The 16,002-nt window shown below is 44.3% G+C and overlaps 1 protein-coding gene across 5 annotated transcripts in view; it reads right to left on the minus strand.

The window, feature by feature from the left end:
• Nucleotides 1–1,129: 1,129 nt before the first annotated feature.
• Nucleotides 1,130–16,002, minus strand: part of ZNF385C (zinc finger protein 385C) — a 216,019-nt gene continuing 201,146 nt past the window's right edge. For 4 of the 5 annotated variants that reach the window (XM_053265674.1, XM_053265675.1, XM_053265677.1 and 1 more), the window contains 5 exons: nucleotides 15,103–15,268; nucleotides 13,298–13,639; nucleotides 6,098–6,285; nucleotides 4,205–4,318; nucleotides 1,130–1,587 (listed from right to left, as the gene is read on the minus strand). In XM_053265674.1, the coding sequence (XP_053121649.1) occupies nucleotides 1,366–1,587; nucleotides 4,205–4,318; nucleotides 6,098–6,285; nucleotides 13,298–13,639; nucleotides 15,103–15,268 (1,032 nt within the window). In that variant the 3' untranslated portion in view covers nucleotides 1,130–1,365. The remainder of the gene's footprint in view (nucleotides 1,588–4,204; nucleotides 4,319–6,097; nucleotides 6,286–13,297; nucleotides 13,640–15,102; nucleotides 15,269–16,002) is intronic. The other variant, XM_053265676.1, reaches the window with a different exon arrangement.

Genomic DNA, 16,002 nt, shown 5'->3' on the forward strand with positions numbered 1-16,002 from the left:
CAAGGACACATGGTGGACATTTAGGGCTCCCTGGTGCATGTCCACTCTGTGCTTATAGACCTTACATATAAACATAAGAACAGCCCTGCTGGATCAGGCCCGGGGCCCATCCCATCTAGTCCAGCATCCTGTTTCATACAGTAGGGATGTGCATGAATGATTCGGCTCCAAACCATTCGCCTTGAACCGGGCCGGATCGGAGGTTTGATTGCAGATTGAACCGGGGGCGGTCCAGTCCGTGATCAAACCGAACCAAGCCCTGCCAAGTTCTGGCAGATTAGTTTGGAGTCAAATGAGTGGCCGGCGGGGGGGGGGGGCAGTGAGAAAGGCAGCAGAAAGGTCTTCTTACTGTCTTGGTCTTCCCTTCCTGCTCTGTAATGCTCAACAGAGCAAATCCCGACAAACATGGCTACCATGTCACAGAACAGCCCTAACAACTGAGAAAATCTTAGGTCTGCCTCCTCCCCACACTTCTAAATCCTGTTCTTTTCCCCAAGCTCTTTTTTTTTTTTTTTAAAGTAAAAAGTCATAGTTCTGGCTCATCCACCATAACTCATGCAATATCCTGTCATGCATGGACACGCCCCACCCATACACCCTACCTCACTCTCGGATTTTCAGCTTCTAAACTGAAAACCATTTGGTCATTTTGAAAACTAAAAAGTTTAAAGTTTTTGCCATGTGGCTTTCATTTTGGGATTAAAGATTAAGGCTTGGGGAGGGGGGAATTTTAATTACACTACTTTCTTGGTGGAAGTAATTTTGCTGGAATGGGAGGAATTCCCTCTATACAACCTCTGCAGTTTTATCCTTTTCTTGTCTGGAAGAACCATCTCAATTCCTTAGTTAGTACAGGGAGATCTTAGTACCTCCACTGAACGGGAGAACATGAAATTCTGAAGGGCATCTGTGTAGGACAGCTTCAGTTACCTACCTGTGAAGTCCCAGCTGCTGGAACTCATTTGGTTCCCAGATAACAGCAGCCCTGTGTAAAATGGCACTTCTAATTATCTAAATGTTTTTGACAACCCCTTTAGGCTCTCTAGATAAGTGGAATTGTGCTCCTGCGTAGGTGGCAAATGACAGAAAGCCAGGTGCATTGTGGGATGATCCAAAGTTATCAGACAGGACAAGGGCAGAGGGTTTAATCCCCTACCCCAATGCATAATCCAGTTCATGATAACAGGTAGAAACCCCTACAAAACAAAAAGATAATTGCTTAAAATAATAGAAAGTTTCCAATTCGCCTTTGTATAGGGCACTAGTTTGCCAAGGCCCCCTCCTGCCCCAGTTTCCCTGTACAGTCTCCCCTTGATCTTCACCACATCTGTTAACTAACTGAAGCAAAAACAGTGCTGAGGGTCTCTAGTAGGGAGTGAAGATGATAGGACCTGCAGCTGCTCGCACAGGGCCTGGAGGGGTTCGGAAAAGCGCTGGTCCAAAGATAGGAGCTTGGAAGAGAGTGGCGGCAGCTGGTCGAAGTGTGAGCGGGCTAGGCAGAGCACATACGGTGGCTGGGGTGAGGGCGCTCGGCAGGAATCGTGCAGCCAAGGTCTTTGTGAGGTGCTTCTGCAGAGCCAGTTTGGACTGTGGAGGTGAGAAAGAGGGAGAGGGCAGAGAGAGAGAGAGAAAGAGAGAGAGACTCTGTGAGCCAAGGAACTGCATCAGGAGAGGAGAATGCAGGATGCCACAACTTTTAAGGATCAAATGACATGTTATAGTAGGCATGTGCTTAATGCTATTTTGGAGACACTGATTTCTAACCTTTAACTGTTATTCAAAAATCTGACTAAGCAAGTGGGGTTGGCGCAGGAAGTCTCAGACTTTTGACAGTTAGCACATTTGGGGGACAGGATTAAAATCTGAGGCAGACATCACGATAACCCCTGAAAAGGTTTGTGCTTAGAGCAGGGCTGCACAACTTCAGTCCTTCTAGCTGTTGTTGGGCCATGACTCATCATCCCTGACTATTGGCCACTGGGGCTGGGGATGATGAGAGTTGTATTCTAACAGCATTTGGAGGGCCAAAATGGTGCAGCTTGAGTTTAGAGCATGCAAGAATTAGACTTAGCCACACACAGGAGGAGGAATCTGTCTCCTACGTCAGGGCTGGCCTTCCTAACAAGAAAGGAAAGCGCCCAGACAGTAACTCATGCAGAGACACAGCAGGCAGCCTCCTCTAAAGGCAGTAATTCTGCCACATCTCTGCACTAGGAATGATTGGATGAAACAATCACTGTGGAGATGCAACAGTGACCCACTCCAATGATGGCTGACTAGAAGGAGCCAAGCTCCATCATTCTTGCAGAGCTGAAGCAGGCAGCTTCCTCTGTACAGGGGTTCATAACTGCCTTGAATCATTGAATGCACTTATTTTTTTGCAGGTAAGCTGAATGAATTTATTTTTGCATATCAGCAGTTCTCCCACAGCATGCTAGAGGTCTCTGACATCATTTGGCTAACATAATACAGTGGGGATATGACTCCATAATGGATCCCATAAGGTTTCTGTGTAAGGTGAAGTGAAAATTTTAACACACTGTCCTGCTGAAGCAGACCAAAGGTCCATCTAGTCCTGCCAGCCCAGCAGTAGGATGGCCAGATGCAAAGGAAGACAAGGCTCATCTACTTTTAACAGCTGAGCAGACAAGAGAATTTCAGTAAGGGCAGATTTCTTCGCCTTTGCACTACAAGCATCCTCACCCTTCACAACCTGCCGAGATTCCTCTCTTCTGCAAATTATTAATATAAGTATAGGAACTCTGCTACCCTCTTAGGCAGGGCACAGGGGAGGTATCCATTCCCTATTGTTAGTCCCCAGAAGGCAAGGTCTCTGATTGTTCCATTCTTCATGAAGCTTATCTTTAAAACCACCATCTGTGTTAGTGGCCATCACAATGCCCTGCTGTAAATTGATTTGATAAAGTCATGCAATTATGCATTGCATTAAGACTGGAAAAGAAAAGGAGGCACAAGAATTTGAAACCTCCTGATCTATTGTCAAAACAACTGACCACTGAAGAGTTCCCCTCCTCTCTTGTAAGACATTGAGGCTATTCACACGAGTGTGCAAAACTGGTCCAAGGGAGCCCAGCCTGGTTGTGCACGCTTGTGCAAACCTGCCAAAGTAGCCTCCTCGTTAAATGAGGTTAAGGGAATGAGTGCTCCCTTAATCACATTTTGATGATCGTGTGGCTGCTTACAGCTACAGCGGGCACAGTTGGGGGGGGGCTCCCAGTAACACACCATGCACTTGCATGGTGCATTATTGGGGCTTGGGGCGCCACGCGGCGGTGTTTCCCTGCCACTGGCGGAGCCAGACTGCCGGTGGCCTGTGCTCAGCCACAGCGGCAGCCCTGCTCACCCTGCCCCCCGTGTCTGATGTCAAACATGGGGGCTAGCCATGCCCCCACATCAGATGCAGGGGGCGTGGTTGGGCTCCCCAATGGAGCTGCGTGGCTCTGTTTGGGAGTTAGGAGCAGCTCTTCCCTGCCTTAAAGGAAGGGAAGAGCCACTCCTGGCCGCAAATGCAATGCTGGCCATTTAACTCCTGAATGGCGGCTGCGCGACCCCCGCTCAGGAGCTAAACCAGCACCCCCGCGTCTGTTATCAGATGTGGGGTGTGTGTCGGGGCCACAAGCCATGGCCCCTGATTGGCGGCAGCCTGGGTTCTTTGAAGCCGTTCGCCCAATGGTGGTTCTGCCCCTGTTCTCTGCGCCTGACCCCCCAAGCTGCCAGGCGAGCCCCGGGAAGGGTGAGTGATCATCTGCAGGGAGGGTTGGGTAAACCTGCTCTCCCCACAGAAATGCAGGGAGCTCTTTTCCGTGATTGTGAGAAGAGCTCCATTATCAGTCTTGAATTTCCAAATGCTGCTGGCAATAATACTCACAATTTTACTGTAGTACACTCATTTGTACCCTTCATTCAAGAGGGCCTGTGCCCAGGCTAATTTTTAAAATAAATGCATGTACAGCCATTCACACAAAAACATGTACACGTGTACAGACATCTGTAAACATCTGCAACATGTGAATGTCTGAATAGGGCTCAAGACTGCTCAGTATCCAATTCTCCACAGACCAAGAAGGCTTAGGCTTCCCAGAATAAATCAAATTCCCCGAGAAATTCCGTCCCCACCCCCCACCTCCCCACACATCATTTCTGATAGATCCCATGACCGGCTGGCAACTTCAGTGACAAGTACCTTCAAAATACTCACTGCCAGGGCCGTGTTCTTCTGCAGTTTACTGTATGGACTGTATTTGGGTTTTGGCGGCTTCCCTGCCAGCCTGTCCTTGTGCCGCCTGCTGCTCATGTGCTGTGGATAGAGAAATAAAAATCCTCCCAGAATTACTAGTTAAATAACAGATCTAGAGGTCTCCTACAAAAGATAATCTAGCTTAGGTATGGGCAGAAGTTAAAACTTGTGGTAGACCACTGGCCAGTTTCCAGTCAATTGCAACATGTCAGCTGTTTGCTGGGAACCTTGCAAAGAATGCTGGACTTTGGCTAGATCCAACAGGCACTCCTTCTGTTCTTAAGCAAGAGCACAGACTCAGGACCACTTAAAGCAGACTGATCATGCTTTGATGGTTAAGAGTTCCTAAGTTGGCACCTTTACTTATGAAAATTTAACACATATCAGTAGCCCACAGGAATTATAACAATAAAATAAGTAGACCACACAAGACTGAAGTCTGCTCACCTATCATATAATTCAGTAATTCCCAACCGGGGTTCTTCCAGATGTTTTTATTTATTTTATTTTTACATTTATATCCCGCTCTTCCTCCAAGGAGCTCAGAGCGGTGTACTACATACTTGAGTTTCTCTTTCACAACAACCCTGTGAAGTAGGTTAGGCTGAGAGAGAAGTGACTGGCCCAGAGTCACCCAGCTAGTTTTATGGCTGAATGGGGATTTGAACTTGGGTCTCCCCGGTCCTAGTCCAGCACTCTAACCACTACACCACGCTGGTTCTGTTGCTGAACTACAACTCCCAGCATCCCCATCCATAATAAATTGTAGCTGAGGATGCTGGGAGTTGTAGATCAGCAATATCTGGAGGAAACTAGGTTGGGAACCACTGATATAATCTAACAGTGCCCCCTCCCCCCGCTTCCATCCTTTGGGCTCAAAAACATTAAAAGCACATATGAAAGTTGCTGTAGTGCAGTAACTAAGAACATGTTCTAAAGAAATCCCTGATGCAAATCTCACCTTCGCTATGAACTCACTAGATGGGTTTTGACAAAACCACAAATTCTCAGACTCTGCCCCACTATCAGCAATATGGAGGATGGGGGGTACGTAAAGAAAAGGATCAAAAGGATGGGATGCCTGCTGATTCTCACCTCCACATGTAACCCCACAAGCCATTTTCCCTTTCAGCCAGGCCCACTTCCAGTTTTGCAGACCAGTTAAACACTGCTGGAGGTGCATGGGCAGCATTTGCCAGAGAGAGTGGATAAGTGATATTTGAAGAACGCTTCCTGTCAATTTCCATTCCTCTGACAACATTATTTAAATTCTTTAAAGCTTTTAAAACACCACTGCATATTTCGCCATTGCAGGTCCAATGGCCAGAACAATAAAAGCATGCTAACACATTAAAAATGGAAAGTATTGCAGGGCTATCACCTATTTTCCATCTCTAGGGGAATAGACTTTGTCAAAAATCACAATGAGTGCTTGTCTCCCCAGATGGTACCAATCACCCCATGATCCCTGGCTGGCTGGGATTGCTCCTGAAAAGAGAAGCAGCCCTTATAAATAAATAAATAAATAAATAAATAAATAAATAAAGATAGATAGATAGATAGATAGATAGATAGATAGATAGATAGATAGATAGATAGACAGACAGACACTGAAGTAGCTACAAAGTGGGGTAGGAATGACTGTGAACAGCCATGAATCACCACAAAAAAAATTTATGCACAGTTTCCCCCCAGGAAACATTTTTTCCAGGAAACAAAATGCTTCTTTTATCCCAACAATCAAAAGTGGCCATGATTCAGTGAGCCATTGATCAAACACTTCAGCCAGTCAGTGTAGCTGAAGAGGAAAGCCTTTCCTGCCTAGATCAGTCTCCTTACCTGCTTGAGTTGAGTCTCTGAGTTGACAAAAATCTCGCACACCTGGCACTGAAAGGCCTTGTTTTGGATGCTTAGGCTGCCTTTGCTGCCAATTCGTTTGGGCTTGTGCCCCACACGTGAGAGGACTTTCCCCCTGCCTCGCCTTGGCAGAACTGCCTGGCCATCCAGCATTGACTTGTGCTTTGCTCCTGGGAAACAAAGAGAAAACTCATTTTAGAAGAAGTGACAACAAACTTGACTAAATATGAGTTGTTCTGCGACAAAAAGAAGGTGGCTGTATGAAGAACCTCTCCTCTCCTCGTTGCTGCAGCAGTAGCAGCGGAAACTGTAGCCTTGGCAGTCTACCAGGGTGTCACCCAGTAATTCTAACCAGTCCTGTTCTTGCAGCAGTTGCAAAGCAAACCCCATACTGACTGAAACACAAGACAAGAGAGACTCCGATTTCGCCTTGCCAAGAGCTTTCACAACAGACGCTCATCTGTCAACAGTGTTTCTCCTTCGCTTTTGTGTGTGCATGTTGTGTGCATTTTTTCCTGTAGTCAAAAAAAGTGTGAGTTATTTGCTTGTCCCTTTCTCTGACTTCTAAATTTGTAAGCAGATTTTTTATTTTCATTTTCAAGCACTCAGTTTTGCATACTACGATTAGTGGCCAATGGCCTGACGAATGCTGCATTTGCACAAGGATATTACACTAGTAGAAGCTTGTTGTGTGCCAGATTAGTGTTGCGCTAGCACAAACATGTACACCCTGTGGCACAGCTCATATGTTTTACAGGGAACGTCTGCACAATAGCACAGTTTTGAGCATCCCTGTGAGTTTGTCCAACTATGTGATCTTCTTGTATTAGCCCAGCTTTGTTGCACAAGCAAAGCATTAGCCAAGATGTCAACCATAATATTGCACTATATTTCTAAGCGTCGTTCAGAAACTTAACAAAACAATACAGTCCCTGCCCACAGGCTTACAATTTAAGATGACAAGGCACATTAAGGAAGAAAGGAAAGGAAAAGGGGAGGATGGTTAGTGGGAATAAGGCAGAATGAACAGAGATGTGTATTAAGGAGGTGCTTGAACATCAAAACAGATGAAGAGAGTCAGAGATCAGATAGAAATGTTTTCCAGTGGAAAGGAGCTGCACAGGAAAAGAGACAGAGGTGGGGAAAGGAGAGGATGGACAAGACGTCTGGTACCTGTAGAGCAAAGGGTTTGAGGAGAACTTTAAAGAGAAAGAAGCACAGGTAGATATAGAGGAGCAAGACCACAGAAACATTTGAAACTAAGTACAAGATGTTTAAAGTGAAAACAAGCAGTGAAGAGAAAGCTGTAAAGGGTACAAATGAATAATACAGTAGAAATGAATAATCAGATAAGCAGCAGCATTTAAGGCAGAGTGAAGAGGCTTAAGAGCAGGAACAGGGAGACAAAAAAATTACAAAAGTAAACATGGAAAATAATAAGAGAATTAACTGAAATTTGGAGAGTGTCTGTAGAAGGAAAGAGCATATTCTATGGGCTGGTTCACACGATCAAAGCTATGTCTGATAAAATAAAACCTGAGATCCCACAAGAGCATGTTTTGTGAACCCAGAAAAAAATTGGCAATCTTAGCGTGACACCATGCCAACTCAACACTTACCTGGAATTGACAGCCAGAGTTCAGATCTAAGATTTATAATCCAGGGTAAATGTGGGGTTGGCACAGTGACAACCTTACCTCCCCTCCCCCCCACCCTGGGTTCACAAGACATAGTCTGTGGGAGCATGCATACTGCTAGATTTTCTGTTACCAGACACAGTTTTACTCATGTGAACCAGCTGTGTATGTATGTGTGTGTGTATGTGTGTGTGTGTGTGTGTGTGTGTATATATATATATATGTGTGTGTGTGTGTGTGTATCTATATCTATATCCCAGAAGGAGCAGGTGCGCCGCTTGGGAGTACTCCTGGACCCAGGCCTCACCCTGGCCTCTCAGGTGGAGGCCATGGCCAGGAGTGCTTTCTATCAGCTTCAGCTGATTCGACAGCTGCACCCATTCCTTGAAGAGGATGACCTCAAAACAGTGGTGCATCAGCTGGTAACCTCCCGGCTTGACTATTGCAATGTGCTCTACTTGGGGCTGCCTTTGTACGTAGTCCGGAAACTTCAGTTAGTTCAGAATGCAGCAGCCAGACTGGTCTCTGGGGTAACCCAGAGAGACCATATTATGCCTGTTTTGAAACAGTTACACTGGCTGCCGATATGTTTCCGGGCAAAATACAAAGTGCTGGTTATTACCTTTAAAGCCCTGAACAGCTTGGGTCTGAGATCTCTTAGAGAGCTTCTTCTTTTACATGATCCCCACAGCATGTTATGGTCATCCGAGGAGGTCTGTCTCCAGTTACCACCGGTTTGTTTGGTGGCGACTCAGAGGCGGGCCTTCTCTGTGGCTGCTCCCGGGCTGTGGAATGCACTCCCAGGAGAAATTTGTAATCTTAATTCCTTACTGACCTTCAAGAGAGCCCTTAAAACCCATCTGTTTGGCCTGGCCTTTCAGGGTTTTTAATTAGTTTTAATTGTTTTAATGTTAACCTGGTTTTCAGGGTTTTAATTGTTCTGATAGTTTAATTGTTTCTTAAGATGTGCTTTAATTGGTGTTCATATTTATATTTCTGTTTTAATTGTTATTGGTTTTAATGGTTTCTGTTTTTAATTGTAAACCGCCCTGAGCCATTTCGGAAGGGCGGTATAAAAATCAAATAAATAAATAATATCTTTCTATCTATCTATCTATCTATCTATCTATCTCAATCAATTGAAAATGACATGATTTGGCAAGTGCCTGGATATAGGGAGGGGGAAAAAGAGGATAATTTTTAAAAACCTGGAAGGACCAGAACCTGAGGAAAACAAACACCCACATTATCAAGAACAAGAGAGAATGATGCTGAAAAGGGTTTAGAAGGAAAAACTGAAAGTTCCATTTTAGCAGAGTTATATTTGAGAAAACTGCCATTCATCCAATAAGAGACAGCAGAGAAGCAGCAGAAGTTAGAGCAAGAGAGGAATGTGGAAGATCTGGTAAAGAATAATCTTGTTGAAGGCCACTGGCAAAGAGACTCTGTTGAAGACCAAGTGAATAAGTAATTTTATTTGTGAGAAAATTTTATTCAAGAGAAAAAGAGGGCCTAAAACTGATCCTTGAGCTGAGCAACTCCTACAGAAAGAGGAAAAGATCAAGAAATTGAAAGAAAGGAGCAAGAAAGATATGACAGATTACACAATACCTGAAAACCAAGAGAACTAACAGAAGAAAGGAAAAGAGAACAGTTGACTATATCAAAGGGTAAAAATCCAAAAGACTATAAGCTCTCAGATTGTGCTGCAAGAAGATAACTGGAAATAAGCATTGAAGCAGTCACAGTTAGGAGTAAAGAGTGAAAGCCAGACTGGAATTGACTGAAAATTTGTAGAAGATAAAAATGAGTTTGAGAACTTTATTTATTTTATCATTATTTATTTCATTTATGTACTGCTTCTCTACCTTTTGCTAAAATCAAGTATAGTGTATATTGCCTATCAAAAAATGGCTCAGGGTGGTTCACAATAAAAAGTACAACCATTTAAATATTAACATAAAACATAAATAAAACCAATGCCAGTTGCTGTCCTTAGCTGCCCATGATCCACGGTATGACAAGTTTGGCTCTAGGATACATACAGTTCACAGTCACACTTCCAACTTTGGAAACATGGGAATAGATTCTTTGCATTCTCTTTTACTAAATTCAAAACAGAAGTGCCCCCTTCCTATCTTTAAAAAACAACAACATAGTGTGTATCTATGTCACCTAATGGCACAGCGGGGAAATGACTTGATTATCAAGCCAGAGGTTGCTGGTTCGAATCCCCCCTGGTATGTTTCCCAGACTACAGGAAACACCTCTATTGGGCAGCAGTGATATAGGAAGATGCTGAAAGGCATCATCTCATACTGCGCAGGAGGAGGCAATGGTAAACCCCTCCTGTATTCTACCGAAAGCAACCACAGGGCTCTGTGGTCGCTAGGCGTCGACACCCACTCGATGGCACACTTTGCCTTTATGTCTTCTTAATATAACAATTAAAAAATACATATAAAGACCTGACATCCACTGAGGTTTCAAACATCCTCTAGGGGTCACCACTGTATTATCTTCCTTCCCTGTTGCTGAAACAGAACAGAGCTATCAAGAAAGCAAAGCCACATCCCAAATGAATCCATTTATTTCTAGATGCCCTCATTATTGCAATTCCTTGTTCTGTTGAACATATAGGACATCAAAAACGACAGCCCTAAATATTAAGGGTGCAAGCAAAGCTGTTCGTTCTTCATTATTCCACTAAGAGGAAAGTCTCTATAAAATTTAAAAGCCACAGTAGCATAATGCTTTTATAAGAACCAACTAAAGTTATAAGGTAGTAAGCAAGCTTTTGAGTTCATCAGGCTGCATGTTATGCAAAAAGAAGAAAAAGGGTGAGGAACATATCCATTAAGCCATTTTTACTTGTTTGTTAACCAATTTTTGTTGTAGGTGGTATACAAATGTATTAAATAAAACTAATTCATTAATTGCCCCTTATTGAGACAGTTTGGAGAGGTGGATTTCTTTCCACTTTTTCCTTTTCTTTTACAGCAAAATAGTTATTTTGCCATCAAAGAAAAAGTAAAAAAAACAAAATGGAAATAAACTAGCATCTGAAAACACACAAGGGTGGGGGCAGGGGAAGCTGGCTAAATAAGGGGCAATTCAGCATTGATCTCTCAGTTGTGCTGATCTAGGAAGCAATAAAACAGGCTGAAATTGCAGAAAGGCACTCTTTCATTAGCACTGGAAAGCAGGTTTGCTGATTGGGACTTACTTAGTGGACCTTATAAACAGATCTTGCCCATCGGGAATGATACTGCTGTTTAATACTGTGCTATATTAACCGATGTATTGAACCTCTGTTTCTATTTCTCTTCCAGCCAAGTGTGGAAAAGTAGTGTCTCAGGAACCCTAAAGGCCCCTACCATGGAAGCAACCCATGATGAACAGTCTAAATCTAAAGTTTGCAATAGTTTAAATTGGAATGGAGGAAGTGTTGCAGAGACCATTATGTGAGGCTGTGTTTGGTGAGAAAAGGTCTCGGTTGGCACCATACGCTATAGGGACATACAAAGAGGTATGGCTACTCTCTCTTTGAAAATATTTTTTAAAAAGCAGTTTGTGTCTGCATAGAATTTGGAATCCAAGATTTTCTCTTTATAAATTCTAGAGTTATGGGGTTAGGACATGTGAAAATATGCAACCAACAGCTTTCCAAATAAGATGACAAAAGTTACTAGCCTACAGTTGCTTTACTAGCCCTTTCACAACCCATCTATGCATCCCGGTCCAAGCAAGAGGTCAGTGGGCTCCAGGAGACCCACGGTGGCAGTGGAAAAGGACTGGATGTGGGCAAGCAAATGACAGAGGAGCAGGACCAAGGCTGGCTCTCAAACTCTCAGCATTTGGAGAGTTTTGAGGGTTGTATGCAGTACATCCATCAAGGGATGGAGGAATGTAGAATGTGGCTTCAGCAGACTTCTGGTCCTAGCTGAACCTTCAAAATAGCTCTGTTCTCCAACTCATCTCTCTAGCTCACCTACTCCTACAGAAATGGCTAGATCTTAAAAGAGCAAAGTTATCCTATACACACTGACTCTGACAGGGCTGTGGAGGTTCCACTCGGGCAAACTGGTCCTTAGAGGGGCCCTCTGAATCTGAAGTTGAAAGAAGGGCATCTCTTCTGGCTGTAGTGGAGGGGCTGGGCCTGATGTGGCTGGAGCTCCCACCTCAACTCATCACCTGAACTATATGTATCCTTCCCCAGTTGAGTTGTGTCCAGACCTAGGACCAGGACCCAAAACGGTAGTGGGGGGGGAAACCAGTTGTCACCACAATTCCCCTACCTAGTGATTTGAAGGAAATTCTGACTCACAATAGGTGAGTGACTGTTTGGAAATCTGGCAGGCATAATCTGAAAAAGGCTTTTGTATTTAAAGCAAGGGGTTTCTGTATTTCACTCTCATTGCATTTTCTATTCTATATGCCCCAGGCCTGTAACCAGCCTCACAAAAAGTGGGTTTGTTTGTTTTTTGCAGAAGTCAGGGGAGGCAGGTTATAAAATGTTCAGTGAAAACTGTCAGTGAGGCTGGGGAGGAAAGAGAATTTTTTGGTGTGGCAGGTACACACCATGCCACCAGCTGGCTACAGGCCTGATATGTACCCTAAATCTCTTAATTTCCCCACAGATCTCTTCCTGTGTACCCCCAATATCTAACTATGCCAAAATTCAAATTTAGTTGAAATTAGCTGGACAGAACTTGGATGTTTACACATGACAATGAGGAGATTTGTTTAAAACTATGTAAATCTGAAATCTTTAGTTTTCACAGAAAATGTGGGATTTCTAGGGGCAAAATCTGGATATTTTTTACTCCGGCATTACTAGATGTATAACTATAAAAAACAATGGAGGGAGAAGCCTTGTTGCAAGATAAATACGATATGCTTCTTAAGTCCTAATTTTTGCTGTTTCCCCATATCTTTTATTATAAACCATTAGAGTGGTGAAACTGACTAGAGCAAAATTTAAGCAGGTTTTGAGCTTGTCAATTTTACTCTCAATGGAAACTTTTTAAAAAGTTCTTTAATTGGGAGTGTTGCTGAGAGGGAGAGGTAGCTTTAAAATATATATATTAAGCGCTTTAAAATCTCTCTCTCTCTATTTCTCTAAGGCATACACGCTGCTAATCCCATGCGTGGCAGTTCCTGCGAGAGTTCGTGAGTTGCTGGCAGGGGAAGAGGAAAGCGGTGGCGCCAGACAGGCTTGCTTGTGGGCAGGGAGAAAACGGCAGCGGTGGGTGGGGGGAGAAAACAATGGCGGGAGAAAATGGCGGCAGTGAGGGGGGGGAACTAGAGGCACAGATGCTCTGTGCCCGGTCCAGCTAGTATATATTAAAATCATGAATGATCATGTGGATATCTAGATGAGCGTGTGACTCATCTGGGTATCTACAAATTGGTTGCATCCAATCTGCAACAGTCGTATCAAAATATATACACATCTCTTAAAGCAGCACTGCCCATGCTTCTGGGGGCTAGTATCAGCTTCTCCAGGAAACAATTAGATACGAGCCAATGAAGGGCTCCTTACCAGAGTTGTGAGCTTCCAGCTGAGAGGCAGAGTTGACTGTCACCTTGCACGTAGGGCAGTACAGGTGCTGCTTATTTTTCTTCCCGTCTTTCTCCATGTCAGGCGCTGAACTAATGGTGCTTCCTGATTCGGTGGCTGGAGTCTCTGCTCCAGGTGCCACAGAAGACGATGCCACACTTGCAGTGTCTGGAGCTCCTTCCGAGGGCTCCGAAACCGGAGGGGAAACCAAGGAGAGGACGCTGCTAGTTAGTTCAGCAGATGACTCCTCTAGAGGTGACATCAGCATGAGACTGCAGTGCTCTGCTGTTGGCTGGTTCAGTTCCAGCAGGCCATTGGGTTGTGCTAATAAAGAAAGGAGATATGTTTTATATTTCCCTTGAAGTACTTTGCCACTTTTGTAGATCAACAAGACCTTTAAAAGACTTTATTTTCATTCTAGGGACAACTCAAGTAAGATTTTTCTTCCACAGTACTGTGGGATTACTGTACAGACCTCAGCACACTTTATCAACTCTTCTGGTCTGTAAATGAGGCAGGCACAACCCACTCAAAGCTCACTTGGTGATTGGAAAGTACTTCCTTCATGCCCCAGAAACAACTGCTACTTTTGCTGTGGATCCTGACAGTTGCAGATCCAGAGTGCCCTTTTCCCAACTTTAGGTAGAAGCCTTACAGGAAACAATGGAGTGAATCACTTCCTGCAGCACTGGAGCGGCCCTTGAGGAACTCTGCTCACAAGAATTGTCTTGGGGCTGGCAGACCGGAGCCAAGCAAGTACCAACCAGGCAGGTAGGCAAGGGGCTAAATGGGGACAGGCCATGTCAGTCTATCTACTACTACGACTGGTGCAACTTATATACCGTTTCCCAACAAACAACAGCAAAAGTTCTTGAAATAGTTTGCAAAGAAAAAGAGCAACCAGGAGGAGAAGGTTCCTTCTTCCAAAAAGGTTCACAGTCTAAAAAGAAAACCCAAAGTAGACACCAGCAACAGCCATTGGAGGGATGCTGTGCTGAGCAATTCATTGTTCAACTATCTAAACAATGAATTGTTCAAACTGAAGAAACAGGCCACAGTCAGAAACTGTATAGGCCCCAGGTGGCCCCTTATTGGCCGCTTTAGTCGTCTGACTCTTGCTGAGATGGTAACTACAATATTACCTTCTGGCCATCCATAGCATTAGCAGTGTCGAGAACAGGCACACTGTGCTCTCTTCAAGCAGCTACCACAATGGTACCGTGAGTAAGACACCTAAGGTTATGCTGCTGAAGCCCCACGTTCAAGACCTTGGAATTTAACTGAGGTCTAAGCAGTGCACAAGCAAAGAACTCTGGCCTCCTCACTTCCCACAAAAACCTCTAGAGAAGTAATACCCACTTTGTCCATGTGAATGAAACCAATGAAATTGTGGCTCTGTTTTCATTTCATTTGGAATGAAGCTGGATTTAACCATGAGCCTTTGTTAAGCATTCTTGCAGCCATTCAAGGAAAATTCTCTTGACCTATTTCTATACCACCACTTTTAACAGCTAAAATGCGATGCTTACAAGGCTACATTAAAGGGATTTTTAAATGGTCCACAAGATCATCACAAATGAAAAACCTGCATTCAAAATGAACCACATATCACCTTTATTCCTAGCTAATGGGAGCAAGTCTGGCAAACAAACACCACACTCTGCTGCACTGCCTCCAAAACACAGACTCTGACCCAATTCAGCTTTCAAGGGGAGAGGGTTTCAGAACCTGAGAACCACCCCCAAGAACACTTCCCTGCAGACCATATAGCAGGACTTTGCCACCACCTGTGTTACTGGTGGTGTCTCCACTGAGGTCCAGTGTGGCATCCAAGTCAGCTGGTTTTTCTTGGCTGCTGCTCCTGTCAGTCATCTTCTGCTTGTTTTTCACTGCTTCAATGGCTTTGAGTCTCCGGGCATGCTTGTGGCCTCTGTAATGTGCCTCAGCTTGATTCTGAGAAAGACAGATAAGGGGAGGGGAAGTGAAGGAGGGAAGTGCGGTGTTAGGAACATAGGAAGCTGCCATATACTGAGTCAGACCATTGGTCTATCTAGCTCAGTATTGTCTTCACAGACTGGTTGCAGGCAGGAATCTCTCTCAGCCCTATCTTGAAGAAGCCAGAGAGGGAACTTGAAACCTTCTGCTCTTCCCAGAGCGCCTCCATCCCCTGCGGGGAATATCTTGCAGTGCTCACACATCAAGTCTCCCATTCATATGCAACCAGGGCAGTGTTAAGTCATTCTGTGTGGTAGAGACCCAGTAAAGGCTATGACATGAAGAGACCTGAAGCCCATCCTTCTAGTTATTAGAGTATCACTTTAAAAGGCTGATATACCTTCCTGCTACTTCACCATGTTTTTCTCTATTGACTTGCAGAACCTTCCTATTTTCTATTATTTATCTTGGGTTACTGGTGAGCACCACAGCAATGCTTTCATCCCACCATCATCACTGCTGCCTGTGTTCCTAGTCTCCTCTCACTTCTGGATTCACTTTGAAAGCATTGCCCTTAGAAAAACATTGAATGCCCGAAGGTCCAATCCATAGGCAGCAGGCACAAAATTGATAGGCATCTAACTCTACAAAAGTAAAATTAACCCAGATCTCAAAACTTGCCCTTAAGAATATGGGGATAAAATGTGGTGATAGGGAGTTTCCCATCTGCTAAAATGTTCCCTAGAAAAAGG

The sequence above is a fragment of the Hemicordylus capensis genome, chromosome 6 (genome assembly GCF_027244095.1).
Source record: "Hemicordylus capensis ecotype Gifberg chromosome 6, rHemCap1.1.pri, whole genome shotgun sequence".
Lineage (NCBI taxonomy): Eukaryota > Metazoa > Chordata > Lepidosauria > Squamata > Cordylidae > Hemicordylus > Hemicordylus capensis.